Source organism: Rutilus rutilus (genome assembly GCF_951802725.1).
Source record: "Rutilus rutilus genome assembly, chromosome: 1".
Classification (NCBI taxonomy): domain Eukaryota; kingdom Metazoa; phylum Chordata; class Actinopteri; order Cypriniformes; family Leuciscidae; genus Rutilus; species Rutilus rutilus.
The window spans coordinates 4,588,005-4,604,692 of NC_140209.1; the positions used below are offsets into that span (position 1 = coordinate 4,588,005).

The 16,688-nt window shown below is 38.5% G+C and overlaps 1 protein-coding gene across 1 annotated transcript; it reads right to left on the reverse strand.

The window, feature by feature from the left end:
* Positions 1–316: 316 nt before the first annotated feature.
* On the reverse strand, positions 317–13,847 carry LOC311301869 (uncharacterized protein). Its single transcript, XM_084427241.1, has 3 exons — positions 13,424–13,847; positions 1,159–3,316; positions 317–1,073 (listed from the first exon to the last, which is right to left on the reverse strand). The coding sequence occupies exons 1-3, from the start codon at positions 13,479–13,481 to the stop codon at positions 1,031–1,033; spliced, it is 2,259 nt and encodes a 752-aa protein (XP_084283367.1). The 5' UTR covers positions 13,482–13,847; the 3' UTR covers positions 317–1,030.
* Between the last annotated feature and the right edge of the window lie 2,841 nt (positions 13,848–16,688).

Genomic DNA, 16,688 nt, shown 5'->3' on the forward strand with positions numbered 1-16,688 from the left:
CAAATTTTAAAAAGAGAATAACACTGTGTAGGCGACATCGATTTTTGTCGTTGTTCTCTGTACTGACAGCACTCCAAATTTACAAAAAACTGAGCTCAATGTTAAAATTGACCAGAGTTCTCCTTTAAGATAGACAAGATTTCTCAACAAAAACATTTATTGAACACTTGACCAATCTGCACTTGTACAAAAGACAAAAAGACCTTGAGATATGTTTGGTAATTGTACCTGAATGAATTGAATGAATTGATTAATCGGCTGACCGATTAATCGGTAGACCTCTAGTCTGTATGCCTGTTTGACTGAGTATTCGCTGAGTTACAGTTCATTTTCGGACGCGTTTCAGAATGGACTTAACTGACAGAGAGAAGGCAGAACTCGCATCACGTTTATTTTTCTTTATTTGGCAAAAAGCACAACACTTTGTTTTTATTGTGAGTATACACAAAAATAATACACACTTAACAGGATAGATTGATGTATGAAACTTGTTTGTAATATCAAAGTCAACAGAGCAAAATGAATCTCATTTGAACTGATAAGAAAAAAAGCGAGCTGGTATCACCGCCGATATGGCCGACCCCAGGGGGTTAACGAATCTCCGGAAAGAATCCAAATTTCCACCACTACACATTCAACCATCACGATTCGGCACGGTTAGCCAAGTGTGCTGAGAGTTCAAGGCCGAGAACGGTTTGTAATTGTGCCGTGCCAGACCAGGCTCAAGTGGAAACACAACTTGAACCTTTTCCGAAAGTGGAAAAGCAGCTTTTGTTTCTCAGCACATAAAGATGATCTACTTACCGTGAACTCAGACTGAGGTGATGGGGTTTCTCCACTGCATGGATCTTCAGGTGTCGCTTCAGGTCACTTTTAAAAGAGAAACTGTTTCCACACTGATCACACGTGTGCGGCTTCTCTCTGCTGTGGATCCTCTCATGTTGTATCAGATTTGCTGACACACTGAATCTCTTGTCACAATGTGAACACTTGTAAGGTTTTTCTCCAGTGTGGATCCTCTCATGTCTTTTCAGATGTCCTGACAAACTGAATCTCTTGTCACAGTGTGAACACTTGTAAGGTTTTTCTCCAGTGTGGATCATCTCATGTGTTTTCAGATGTGCTGACTGATTGAATCTCTTGTCACAGTGTGAACACTTGTAAGGTTTTTCTCCAGTGTGAATTCTCTTGTGCAATTTTAAACCGTCCGCTGTAATAAAAGTCTTCTCACACTCAAAGCACATGTACTCTCTCACACCAGTGTGAGTTTTCTCATGTCCATGTAAATATTGCAGCCGTGAAAAACTCATTCCACACACAGAACATGAATGCGGCTTCTCCTTTGTATGAACTCTCAGGTGTCTCTTCAGGTCTGATGACCCAAGAAATGTTTTGCCGCATTGATCACATGAGAACGGCTTTTCTCCAGTGTGGATTTTCATGTGTTCTTTAAGGTTTGAAGAATGCCTGAAACTCTTCCCGCACTGATCACAGGTGTGTGGCTTCTCACTGCTGTGGGTCCTCTCATGTTTTTTCAGATTTGCTGAGTGACTGAATCTCTTGTCACAGTGTGAACACTTGTAAGGTTTTTCTCCAGTGTGGATCCTCTCATGTGTTTTCAGATGCGATGAATCACTGAATCTCTTGTCACAGTGTGAACACTTGTAAGGTTGATCTCCAGTGTGAATTCTCTGGTGCAGTTTTAAACAGTTTGCTGTAATAAAAGTCTTCTCACACTCAAAGCACATGTACTCTCTCACACCAGTGTGTATTTTCTCATGTCTATGTAAATATTGCCGCAGTGAAAAACTCTTTCCACACACAGAACATGAATGCGGCTTCTCCTTCATATGAACTGTCAGGTGTCTCTTCAGGTGTGATGACCTAAGAAATGTTTTACCACATTGATCACATGAGAACGGCTTTTCTCCAGTGTGGATTTTCATGTGTTCTTTAAGGTTTGAAGATTGACTGAAACTCTTCCCGCACTGATCACATGAGAACGGCTTCACTCCTGTGTGGATCATCATGTGAACATTAAGGGATGATAATTGACTGAAACTACTCCCACATTGATTGCATACATGTGGCTTCACTCCTGTATGAACTCTCATGTGAATCTTAAGAGATTGTTTGTCTGAGAATCTCTTTTCACTCTGTTCACACATGAACGGCTTCTCTCTGGTGTGGATCCTCATGTGAAGCTCAAGTCTTTGTTTGGTTGTGAGACTCTTTCCACACTGAGTGCAGGTGAAAGATTTCTTGGCTCCTCTTTTCTTTAAAAATGTCTTTTTAGTCTTTGAGCGACTCAAAGGTTTTTCTCCAGATTTTACATGATGTTCCTCCTTCACTTCACTCAGTTCTTCACTCTCCTCCTTCACTTCATTTGGTTCTTCACTCTCCTTCTTCACTTCAGTCAGTTCTTCACTCTCCTCCTTCACTTCAGTCAGTTCTTTACTTTCCACCTTCACTTCACTCAGTTCTTCACTCTCCTCCTTCACTTCATTCAGTTCTTCACTCTCCTTCTCCACTTCACTCGGTTCTTCACTCTCCTCCTTCACTTCAGTCAGTTCTTTACTCTCCACCTCCACTTCATTCAGTTCTTCACTCTCCTTCTCCACTTCACTCAGTTCTTCACTCTCCTCCTTCACTTCACTCAGTTCTTCACTCTCCTCCTTCACTTCCATCAGTTCTTCACTCTCCTTCACTTCACTCAGTTCTTCACTCTCCTCCTCCACTTCACTCAGTTCTTCACTCTCCTCCTTCACTTCACTCAGTTCTTCACTCTCCTCTTTCACTTCACTCAGTTCTTCACTCTCCTCCTTCACTTCACTCAGTTCTTCACTCTCCTCCTCCACTTCACTCAGTTCTTCACTCTCCTCCTCCACTTCACTCAGTTCTTCACTCTCCTCCTTCACTTCACTCAGTTCTTCACTCTCCTCCTTCACTTCACTCAGTTCTTCACTCTCCTCCTTCACTTCACTCAGTTCTTCACTCTCCTCCTCCACTTCACTCAGTTCTTCACTCTCCTCTTTCACTTCACTCAGTTCTTCACTCTCCTCCTTCACTTCACTCAGTTCTTCACTCTCCTTCACTTCACTCAGTTCTTCACTCTCCTCTTTCACTTCACTCAGTTCTTCACTCTCCTCCTTCACTTCACTCAGTTCTTCACTCTCCTCCTCCACTTCACTCAGTTCTTCACTCTCCTCTTTCACTTCACTCAGTTCTTCACTCTCCTCCTTCACTTCACTCAGTTCTTCACTCTCCTCCTTCACTTCACTCAGTTCTTCACTCTCCTCGCTCTCTTCCATCGGGTCTGAAATGAAAGAAAAACTCTCATTTTCAAATTTTCTAAATAATCAAAATAATTCAAAGAGAGAAATATGGAGTGAATGAACATTAAAATGATCCCAAATGTAACAGACAACTGCTATAAAATATTACAATAATTTATGTCTTTTTATAAAATGTATTATACGTCCCTGAACCCTTCCCTGAATGAGGTACACTTATCTTCCAGTTATTATCTTTAAAACATTATAGGCACAAATCCCATGTTTCTGTAGTAAGAACTAGGGCTATCAAATTTGCTCAAAAATGAAATTCGAATATTCCCTCTAAAAAAACACATAATTCGAACTATTTGAACATCTGGTTGCGCACTTTGTCAATGACGCGCATTAAGTCAATAACAGGACAAATTAATACAAAGAGACATAACTACTTGTATAGGTAGTTTATTTAAGTTTAAACATATTTGACAACGTACCTAGACAAAAACAAGTAAATCAACTAATGGCCAAGTCCGCAGACCTCACTCTCGCTTTGCTCGCTCACTCGGAGGCACTCTTTTTCTCTCTCCTCCCCTGCTGCGTTCACACCAAACGCGAATAGAGCGTCTGGCGCAAGTGATTTCAATGTTCAGTCAATGTAAAGATGCGTCTGGAGGCCTTGCGGCACGAATGAAGCCTTGTTTATACTTTCGCCTGACTCCGCAGCGTGAGTCTTCGCAGACTGCGCATGCACCTCCCCAAATGGACAAGGCGTTTACACTTGACGCGCTCGCCGTTGTACTATTCTTTGAAACGATAGGGGGCGACTCAAGAAATTATCCTCTAAACCATCAGGAATCAGCGGTTAGAAGAAGATACACACGTGACAATGTTTATTTTAGTACATCACCACCAATACTACACTACTAAAAGAATTGTGTAAAACCCAGTAAACCCTGAGATTAATACTAGTGACAATAAAACAAAATATATGGATATGAGAATGTGTATACAAAATAAATTAACAATTTCTTACATATTTTCTAATTTCACTAAACATTTCATCAAGTTTCGTGAACATTTTTATAAAACATGGATCTTTATAGGGGTGGGGAAAAAATCGATTCTTAGATGAATCGCGATGCGGGACGTGGACGATTCTGAATCGATTCACAAATGTCAAAAATCGATTTTCAAAAAAAAAAAAAAATAATTATAAAAAAAATAATTATAATAACGTAACATTGACGGAACGCAAAAGGTGGAACTCTGAAGCGGACGTGCAGTGCGCGGACAGTCTGTGGCGTGTACATAACAGAGACGCGCACATAACAGACGCATGATGGCTGAGCGCCAAATCCGAACGGCACCTTCTTCGTTAAAAGCTAACGTATGGAAAATTGGCAATTTCATTGTGATCTATTTAGTATTTTTTTGTATGAGAGCTAATTTCTGTATTGTTTAGTTTTCACATCAATATGCTGTAAACCGATCTGTATGCAATATGTGCAATGCCAGTCACAAAAAGTTACATTTTGACTGTAAGTTACTCTCTGCAGATGTTCATTCACTTTTTTTGTATAAGCTGTTTTTGATTGTGGTATACAGCAAACATTTCAAGTCATAACTCTTTATTATTTAGTTGTGTATAAGAGCGACTTTGTATGCGACTAATTATTCATAATATGCATAAGTCCACAAGCATTATATGATAGCTTAAGTTCTGGTACATAATTCTATATTTTTGAACGAAAACTGTTTGTGAATATGCTACAGCAAAATGTTTTTTGTCTGAAGGATTATATTGCTCATTGGAAATAACAAGAGGATGTTGGTTAGAAGTCTATTATTAAATGCTAGAGATTCAGAATATGCTGAAGTTTGTATTAATTTACTACAAGTATGCTGCTGGTACAGGCACACATTTATTTTCCTGTTGGTTCTCAGCAATGTTGGGAAATATGCTGGCAAATGTAACCTTACAGTTGACTTGCCAAATCACTTCCATTTGTTTTATTAATAAAATTAATATAGGAAGTATTGGAAGTAAGTTCGTTATGGGTCATCATAAATACTTTGCTTTAAAAGTACCAAGTAGTAATTTTTTTTAATAATCGTTAATAATCGATAATCGTTACCCTCTGAATAATAATCGAATCGAATCGTGAGGTGCCTAGATATTCCCACCCCTAATTATGACCTACGCTAGCGTAGCTAGCGAAAGCGGTCATATAGGGATTGTCAACGTTTTTTTTTTTTTTTTTTTTTGTCAATCTACTTAATTTTCCGTCAACGATACCAGGGACACCGAAACACCGGGGAACATGAAATTTGGTGGGCATGTAGCCCCACTAGACTTTTACGGAAAAATTTCGTTTGGTCCCCGGGGGCCACTCCCCCCCCGCGCTGGGCCCGATTATTAATAATCGTTAATAATCGATAATCGTTACCCTCTGAATAATAATCGAATCGAATCGTGAGGTGCCTAGATATTCCCACCCCTAATTATGACCTACGCTAGCGTAGCTAGCGAAAGCGGTCATATAGGGATTGTCAACGTTTTTTTTTTTTTTTTTTTTTGTCAATCTACTTAATTTTCCGTCAATGATACCAGGGACACCGAAACACCGGGGAACATGAAATTTGGTGGGCATGTAGCCCCACTAGACTTTTACGGAAAAATTTCGTTTGGTCCCCGGGGGCCACTCCCCCCCCGCGCTGGGCCCCCCCAAACCCAAAAAATGCAGTTTTTCCTAAATAACTACCTGAACCGTGGCACCGAGGATGAAGAAATTTTTATGGTATGTTGGTCTTAAGGGCCCACATCAACCTAGCCCATAATGACTCATTTGTGATTTGCGCCCCTCCCATAAAAAATGAAAATGCAATATTATTCTGCTTTAATCGCCCTATCTTCAGTGGAGATGTTCAGAACTGCACCATATTTCATGTGTATGATTAAATTGACATCCTCTGGGGGTATCCTCTGCTAAGTTTCGTAGAATTTCATCCATGGGGGGTATAAAATAAATTCATTTATGTGCACATTTAGTGACTGTACACTCATCGGCCTGTAGATGGTGCTGTTGAGCGAAGGGTTGCTGGTTTAGGATGATACTGTCACACACACACATGCAGGAATACAAACAAACGCAAGCATGCAAATCCACATGCACAGACACACACACACAAACACACATGCGCACACACAAACACACACACATACACACACACACAGACAGACATGCACATACTACTACTTTTTTTAGGTATATACATAAACACGCAATACAGCCAAATTGCTCCACGTCATTTAATTTTGTGGAAAGCCAGTGCAGGCCTGAGCGGCGGTCATATTTTGTACCGCCATGCGGTACATCTAGTTTTCAACCATTTTGCATTATGAAGAAGCACTTTATTTTTGTTCCAACTTATTTTATAGCTAGCTACTAATGAGTAGCAATTGAGAACCAGACAATGTTTTTGATAAAAGGCACTTCCCTGAGAATTTAACTTAATAAATGTGAAAGACACTTTAATGTCTCCGTTTGTCATTCTGTATAGCAAAGCAGATGAGAGCAGATCATGATCAGAAACCTGATTAGAAATCATTATGAATAAAATCGAATTGTTTTGAATCGAAAATCTTTTTGAATCGAAAATCGATTTTGAATCGAATCGTGGCCTCAAGAATCGGAATCGAATTGAATCGTGAGATGGTAAAAGATTCCCACCCCTAGATCTTTATGGTCATTAAAAATACTTGTTATGCTATTAAGTAATTTGTATAAAACCAACAAGATGTCCAGCTTCTCAAACGGTTCCTAATTATTTTTTAATTTACCACGCCCACTCGCGCAAAAGAGATTCACATGCAAATCTCCACATGGAACGCGAACGCGCTCATTAGGCCTACCTCAAAAACAAAACACCAAAACACTTCACAAGTCTCTGCTTTTAGACGCGCCTGAGCTTATATTGGATTTACATCAGAAGAAGAAGAACGCGATTTGAAGACAAGAAAGATGTAAGGTAAGAAATTCTTACATATTAGTTTGCTGTTGTTGCAGAAATTTCACATTGCAGTTGAACTGTTGCTAGATATATGGTGAATATTATAATATTTAGACCCGTGTTTACTGTTACTGGCATGTAGCCCCACTAGACTTTTACGGAAAAATTTCGTTTGGTCCCCGGGGGCCACTCCCCCCCCGCGCTGGGCCCCCCCAAACCCAAAAAATGCAGTTTTTCCTAAATAACTACCTGAACCGTGGCACCGAGGATGAAGAAATTTTTATGGTATGTTGGTCTTAAGGGCCCACATCAACCTAGCCCATAATGACTCATTTGTGATTTGCGCCCCTCCCATAAAAAATGAAAATGCAATATTATTCTGCTTTAATCGCCCTATCTTCAGTGGAGATGTTCAGAACTGCACCATATTTCATGTGTATGATTAAATTGACATCCTCTGGGGGTATCCTCTGCTAAGTTTCGTAGAATTTCATCCATGGGGGGTATAAAATAAATTCATTTATGTGCACATTTAGTGACTGTACACTCATCGGCCTGTAGATGGTGCTGTTGAGCGAAGGGTTGCTGGTTTAGGATGATACTGTCACACACACACATGCAGGAATACAAACAAACGCAAGCATGCAAATCCACATGCACAGACACACACACACAAACACACATGCGCACACACAAACACACACACATACACACACACACAGACAGACATGCACATACTACTACTTTTTTTAGGTATATACATAAACACGCAATACAGCCAAATTGCTCCACGTCATTTAATTTTGTGGAAAGCCAGTGCAGGCCTGAGCGGCGGTCATATTTTGTACCGCCATGCGGTACATCTAGTTTTCAACCATTTTGCATTATGAAGAAGCACTTTATTTTTGTTCCAACTTATTTTATAGCTAGCTACTAATGAGTAGCAATTGAGAACCAGACAATGTTTTTGATAAAAGGCACTTCCCTGAGAATTTAACTTAATAAATGTGAAAGACACTTTAATGTCTCCGTTTGTCATTCTGTATAGCAAAGCAGATGAGAGCAGATCATGATCAGAAACCTGATTAGAAATCATTATGAATAAAATCGAATTGTTTTGAATCGAAAATCTTTTTGAATCGAAAATCGATTTTGAATCGAATCGTGGCCTCAAGAATCGGAATCGAATTGAATCGTGAGATGGTAAAAGATTCCCACCCCTAGATCTTTATGGTCATTAAAAATACTTGTTATGCTATTGTATGCTAATTTTTTTGTAATTTTTTCAATGCATTTTCAATGTAAGCAACTAATTTAGACGTGCAAACTTGGTGACCATGTGGTGAGAAGTTCGAGCTCGGCCTGATTCGGCTCGAAGTTGATCATCTTCGGATGCGGTGCCGCGCGCGTTGTTACAAAAATTGTCGCGTGCACACAGCCAGGCGAAATTGGGTCTTGCGAACCCAACGCGCACGACCGCCCACACCGCAATGACGTCATTTTTGCCGCACGCACCTTCGCGCTTGTGCAGACGCGTCGAGTATAAGTCAAGTCAAGTCAAGTCATCTTCATTTATATAGCTCTTTTAACAATGTAGATTGTTTCAAAGCAGCTTTACAGAGATAAACGTATAATTTATGGTAACAGAGATTGTTTTGGCTTTATAGCGGTTCTTCAATAAAGTTATTTTCCAGCTAAGGTTAGTTATGATTGATTCGCTTCCGTCGCAACAATCATTTGTTATTAAGTTAGGGGCCGCTAAGACGACACAATACTCTCTACATAGACTTTAAACGCGAACCTGTGAGAAACGCCGATGGTGTTCACATGCGCATTAAGAATTGGTTCTATAGTTATGTGCGTTTGAATATATGTGCGCAGGTTTGTAATTCCCTACAAACCAAGCCTAAACAAAGTACTGGTGTTTCCTTATAATTTTTTATACAGAATTTTATTTTATTTTATCAATTCGGGGTAGATACGCAAATTGAGTTTCCCGACAATGCTTTATCTGTAGAGTGGTAAAGAGATCCTTCACAGGGAGAGACTAGTTGGCACTTCAGCACTGCGTTAAATAGGAAAAGGATCTACCACCAGCAGTAGATTTTGATATTCTAGGTATTATCAACTGGCCGGAATTTTGAGATCGCAATAGACGTGAAGGACTATAATGCGTTAAGAGCTCGCTCAAGTACTGCGGAGCTAAACCATTTAGTGCTTTGTACGTGATCAGCAATATTTTAAAATTGATGCAATGTTTAATAGGGAGCCAGTGCAGTGTTGACAGAACCAGGCTAATATGGTCATACTTCCTGGTTCTGGTAAGAACTCGAGCTGCTGCGTTTTGAACTAGCTGTAGTTTGTTTATTAAGCGTGCAGGGCAACCACCCAGTAGAGCATTACAATAATCTAGCCTTGAGGTCATGAACGCATGAACTAATTGTTCCGCATTTGTCAATGAGAGCATATGGCGTAATTTACATATATTTTTAAGATGGAAAAATGCAGTTTTACAGATACTAGACACGTGACTTTCAAATGAAAGATTGGTATTAAAGAGCACACCCAGATTCCTAACCGACGCCGAAGACTTAACAGAGCAGCCATCAAGTGTTAGACAGTATTCTAGATTATTACGTGAGGAAGTTTTTTGTCCAATAATTAGAAACTCTGTTTTTTCAGAATTTAGAAGTAGGAAATTACGAGTCATCCAATTTTTTATATCCGCTATGCATTCCGTTAATTTTGTGAATTGGTAAGTTTCATTAGGTTTTGAAGAAATATAGAGCTGAGTATCGTCGGCTAATCGAAAGCTAATGCCATGTTTCCTAATGATATCTCCTAAGGGTAGCATGTACAGAGTGAACAGCAACGGTCCTAGTACTGAGCCTTGTGGTACGCCATACTGAACTTGTGATCGATGAGACATCTCTTCATTTACTGCTACAAACTGATAACGGTCAGATAAGTATGATTTAAACCATGCTAGTGCAATTCCACTAATGCCAGCATAATTTTCGAGTCTATTTAAAAGAATGTTGTGGTCGATAGTATCAAATGCAGCACTAAGATCGAGTAACACTAATAGAGAGATACAACCACGATCGGATGATAAGAGCAAATCATTTGTGACTCTAACGAGAGCAGTCTCAGTACTATGGTATGGTCTAAATCCAGACTGAAAATCCTCGCAGATATCATTTCTTTCAAGAAAGGAACACAGTTGTGAAGATACTGCTTTTTCTAATATCTTTGACAGAAAAGGTAGATTCGAGATCGGCCTGTAATTGACAAATTCTGTAGGATCAAGTTGCGTTTTTTTAACAAGCGGTTTAATCATAGCCAGCTTAACCCTCTGAGGTCGGCAAATGCGCGGGCACGTTTTGGTGGATTTTCTCCACATTGTAGCATTATAAACTTAAATTACTCCGTCATTTATGGCCATACAGAAAAAAGAAATATAAAAAAAGAATCTGTGATATTTCTACTTTTGTATGTGTCCACTTACAATCAAATCAAAACATTGTGCTTTTGTAAAATAAAGAAAATAAACAGGGTGTGCGTTCTGCCTCTCCGTCGCGGTGAACTTTTTTTTCTTGAGCACGTCTATAAACTGAAACAAAACTCAGCGAATACTTGTCACCCATTTATGAGCCATATACCTTTATAAACATTTAAGTGTGTACTTTTAAATGATCGGATTCAAACTGAAAACAAATATTCTCTGTTTAAGTAATTTGTATAAAACCAACAAGATGTCCAGCTTCTCAAACGGTTCCTAATTATTTTTTAATTTACCACGCCCACTCGCGCAAAAGAGATTCACATGCAAATCTCCACATGGAACGCGAACGCGCTCATTAGGCCTACCTCAAAAACAAAACACCAAAACACTTCACAAGTCTCTGCTTTTAGACGCGCCTGAGCTTATATTGGATTTACATCAGAAGAAGAAGAACGCGATTTGAAGACAAGAAAGATGTAAGGTAAGAAATTCTTACATATTAGTTTGCTGTTGTTGCAGAAATTTCACATTGCAGTTGAACTGTTGCTAGATATATGGTGAATATTATAATATTTAGACCCGTGTTTACTGTTACTGTGTTTGTGGATATCTGCTCAAACGTAGATATGTATATGGTAACCATAATGTTTTATATTTGAGCGCGATCGCGTTTGAATGTATCATATTTTGGATCGTGATCGCGTTTGAATGCATCATATTTTGCAGCGCGATCGCGTTTAAATGTATCATATTTTTTTTGAAAAGCAAACGGCTTCATGTTTTTACTATTATCTTAACACACATGATAAACTGTAGTTTGGCGTCTGGCATTGTTCCAGCAGAATTAAAAATGGCTGCGGTGACCCCCATTCTTAAAAAACCAGGCCTAGACCACCTAAATATGGACAATTACAGACCAATATCCAACTTAACATTTTTAAGCAAAGTCCTTGAAAGGGTTGTTGCTTCACAATTGCGATCACATTTGGATGGTAATGGTCTTTTTGAACCTTTTCAGTCTGGTTTTCGCCCATCACATAGCACTGAAACTGCCCTTCTTCGGGTGGTTAATGACATTATTTTGTCCATGGATTCAGGGCTGATAAGCATCTTGATGCTCCTTGATTTAAGCGCTGCTTTTGACACAGTCAACCATGAAATAATGATCTCTAGGCTTTCTGATATTGGCATCACTGGCTCTGCTCTTTCCTGGCTCATTTCCTACATTAGCGACAGAAAGTATTACATCACTATACAAGGGTTCAGATCTGCCCCTGCTTCACTTACACAGGGTGTTCCTCAAGGTTCTGTTCTTGGCCCGCTATTGTTCATCATCTACATATATCCACTTGGTGACATCATACGCAGGCATGGACTTAAATTCCATTGCTACGCTGATGACATTCAAATCTATCTTACCACCAGTTCCAATAGGCCATTTCTGCCTGACCCATTCACTGCATGTATCAGGGACATCAAGCATTGGATGTCCTTGAATTTCCTCAAATTAAACGATAAGAAAACCGAGATATTAGTGATTGGTTCAACTGCCTCAGTCAAAAGGATGGACCAGTCCTTTGATATTGATGGAATTCACGTTAAGCCTTCTTCATCAATTCGTAACCTTGGTGTCTTATTCGATCCAACTTTATCTTTTGGCTCCCATATTTCTTCTCTTGTTAAAAACTCTTTTTTCCATCTTCGTAATATTGCTCGTCTACGATCTTCTCTCACTTTAGCCGATGCTGAAACATTAATTCATGCATTAATCACATCACGCCTGGACTATTGCAATGCCTTATTTCTTGGTCTTCCCAAAAAACTTATTTCAAGATTACAGTATGTTCAAAACTCTGCAGCAAGAGTTCTCACATCCACTAGGCGTTCTGCTCACATTACTCCTCTGCTTCATGACCTTCACTGGCTACCTGTGGCATCACGTATCCACTTTAAGGTATTGCTCTTAACGTTCAAAGCATTAAATGGTCTTGCTCCCCAATACCTGTCTAACCTACTCTACCCTTACCACCCTGCCCGGTCCCTTAGATCAGCTGAACTGGGTTTATTGTCCATCCCTCGTTTCCGGCTGTCTACTGCAGGTGGAAGGTCATTTAGTGTTAATGCTCCTAAATTGTGGAATTCGCTACCTCTTACCTTCTGTGTTTGACAGAAACCTGGCTAAAACCAAACGATTACATTACTTTAAATGAGTCCACCCGCAAAATTACTGTTATAAACATGAGCCTCGTCTGAAAGGCAAAGAGGGAGGTGTCGCTGTAATTTATAGTAATATTTTTAAAACCACTAAGAAATCTAGTTTTAAATATACTTCTTTTGAAGTGTTGGTGCTTAATGTAAAAATATATAGTGTTAAGGGCCGTTCACACTAAACTTCTCCTTCCATTGACTTTACACACAAATATTTGCAGTAAAGCAGAGTAGATTGTAAAATGTACATTTTGGAATGATTATTATTTGTTATACAAACCTCCCTTTACCGACCATTTGTTAAAAAATAAACTTTTGCAGCCATGTCATAGTTGAACTGTTTATGTAAATGTGATGAAGTGCTTGAATGTTTCTAACATGAATGTCCTTCAGCATCATGAATGAATGAAGAATAAACACCAACCTCTTTGTTCTTCAGGATCTTCAGTGTGTTTCATTCTGCAGGGTTCTGGATCACTCATGTTCTCTCTGTCCTCTTTAATAAACTCAGTCTTTGCAGATTTCAGCTCTTCCTGATGCTCTGATGCTCGTCTTCACTTGTAGCTGATAGGAATTTACAGCATTTATTGCTGAATTACTGTGGGAGGAGCTTCACTGATGATGTGATTGCAGTGGGAGGAGCTTCACTGATGATGTGATTACTGTGGGAGGAGCTTCACTGATGATGAATTACTGTGGGAGGAGCTTCACTGATTTGATCTGCCAAAATCAAACATAGAAGTTACTGAGTTGGTTTAGTTAAACCCTTCCAAATATAAATAATGGTAGGAAAAAACAGTTGAAAGCTAGGCTACTGTTAGATTGAATGAACAATATCAAACCCAGCGCTGAGGGAGAAAATGTATCTCTCAAGTTTATTAGCATCTTTGTCTCAGAAGATATATCAAGAATATGAGGGGAGTTACAGCGAGTTAACCAATAAGATAGTGGATACTTTACATCATATATGAATATGATACATTGAATAACAAGGTCATATATGGTCAGTTTCTGGCTATCCTACCACATGTATAAATGTAGCCTGGAGGACCCTTATACTGTGTTCATAATAGAGAGAATAGGAGACAGTTCCTTCTTACAGAACAAAGAAATATGCTTTTACTGAGACTACCATACTAATATTTCTTAAAGCTACATATAGTAGCCAACAAATCCCCTCAGTCTTATCAATGAAATGAGCATTAAGTGACAATTTACAGGAGATTTGAAGCCATCAGCATAATAAATGAGGTGAAAACAGGAACTATTGTCATGAAATAAAGATTGTTTTCAGCAGATCTGTTAATTGATGAGCCTCAGACTATCAACACTCATTCAACAAGCCATTCAGGACCATCAGCAGATCATCTCACTTTATTCTGAGTGTTTGCTGTTAGAAACACATTATTTGAGTCAGGATACATGATAAAAGCCTGTAAAACTGCTATATTGAAAGATGTCTCACAGTGTAACATAAACATAACTACAACACCATAATATGTGAATCTAAATATAGGTCGACTTTATAATAAACTATATTTAGATTCACATATTATGGTGTTGTAGTTATTTGCCTGAAGAGGTTCATAAAGAGAGGTTATTTAATTAGTTTGTTTTATTAGTAGGCCTATATTATTATAAATAATTATAAATATTATTATTATTATTATTATTATTATTATAAAGTTTGACTTTATAATAACTATTTATTGCAATAAAGTAATTCCATCATTAACATGTTACATATTCGTACAGAAACTGACAATAATCATAAAACACTAAAAAATAAAGAAAATGTAACGTTTCCTGTGACAAACTTCATTAATATTTATCTATATTCCAATGTATATATTTTATATTTCACACATTCATTACTCATTCAGGGGCAATTTAAAGTGTCCACATTCATTTTAATAAGTAAATGTAATCTGCCAAAGACAAATGTCGACAAAGAAATAAAGTAAACATGAAAACGGCAACAGCAACACTTGAGATCGATTCCCATCAATTCCCCTCACAGATCTCAAACTTTAACTCGACATTCAGTAACAGTTCTCACTCCAAACATCGAGTCAATCACAAACGAACACAACATCGCTCAGGTCTGAATGAACTCAACATATTCTCCTCATGCTCGCTGCTGCTGCACTAAATGTTTATTTCAGAAGGAAGACGCCAGAAAAGACGCACAAGTATCGCTGTGATCGATGAAAACAATACAGAAATGAGCCTGTCGCTAGTGATGGGCCATTTGAACCGAGGCGTCGGAGCGTGTGTCGAGAGAAAGTGGGCGTGCCAGATGAAGCCGCGATTCGAGGCTTGTGTTGTTAACGTGAAAATCACGTGACTAATGACAAACGAGGCCTCGGTTTGTGTGGATACGTCATCGGTTCGGTCTGAGTGTCGCTTCCGGATAAAAGGCGGTTCGAAACTCGCGCCTCCTTGTGGGTGTTGTCAGAAGTAGTAGAAGAAGTTGTAGTAGTGTCAGAGAGTCAGAGAGTTAGATGATAACTGTTGTGTCATATGTGAGGGCTGTATATTATTACATTATCAGGTTAGAATAGTTATAGTATATTATTATTATAGTAGGCCTAGCTATATTATAGTCTTGTTATATTAATTAGATAAGATTATTTGGATTGCTCTGGATTTTTGCATCTGGACTGGACTGCTTTTTGATTTGGATTGCCTTTTTGGATGTGTTTGCTTTTTGTGACTCTTCTTTTTCCTGGTAATGGAGCCAGCAAGAAAGAGGGAATCCTCCCCTGTCTGGGCTCAACAGAAGCATCAGTGTCCTCATTTGTACCACTGCCATTTTTACGTTCCCCTGCATCCCCTGTTCCTTGTGAAAGGATATTTTCCAAGGCTAGAGAGATTTTGTCCAAGAAGAGGAATCGTCTAAACCCCAACACACTTGAAATAATTCTGTTTCTCAATAAAAAATCTATTGTAATCCTTCCTTCCGGTCTATTCTGTTGCAGTTTACTTTAATCTGTTATCTATAATCTGCTAAATGAATAAATTTACTTTATTACACTCCCTCTAACATAAGCACTGCACTCAACACAGTGTCACTGTTGTTGTTCATACTGTCACTATCCAAAAAATGTATGAATAATTAATAAACTGTGTGTGTGACTCTGCACAAGTAAATTCAGACAGAGAAAGATACATATTTTATATAGTAATGGACAAATGTCTGATCATGTCTTTTTATTATTGCAAATGAAAGGTTACAGACATCAACAGTGAGTAGCCTACAAAATAAATAAATAAATATTTGTATTTATAAAAATATTTTTATAAAATATACATTTAAATAAAAATATACAAATAAATATAAATATTTATTTGTATATTTACATTACAAATAAATATTTTTATTTCTAAAAGTATTTTATAAAATATACATTTTTTTATAAAAAAAAGATTTTTTTAAAATAAAATTAGGGGGGGGGAGGGGGGGTGCGTGGCTCTGAACACTGGTTCAGAATGAATGAATTTGTCTGCTATTTCTTTGCACAGTAGCTAGGTGTCACTAGTGAGCAATGCTGAATGAAGCTTCGAGTAATGAACCTTTAGCTGAAGCAATGGCCTGCGAGGTCTCAGTGGTTCAGGAAGCCTCATTTTGCCATCACTACCTGTCGCTTAATCAAACTGTATAAAGTGTGTGTGATGGTTGTGTAAAT

Bases quoted from the DNA above. Each gene is read 5' to 3' on its own strand.
- LOC311301869 (XM_084427241.1), bottom strand. From the start codon at position 13,481: ATGAGTGATCCAGAACCCTGCAGAATGAAACACACTGAAGATCCTGAA. The intron at 3,317-13,423 runs GTTGGTGTTTAT...CTTTCATTTCAG, and splicing joins AGATCCTGAAGAACAAAGAG to ACCCGATGGAAGAGAGCGAG. The intron at 1,074-1,158 runs GTGTTCACACTG...AAACCTTACAAG, and splicing joins ACTGGAGAAAAACCTTACAA to TGTTCACACTGTGACAAGAG.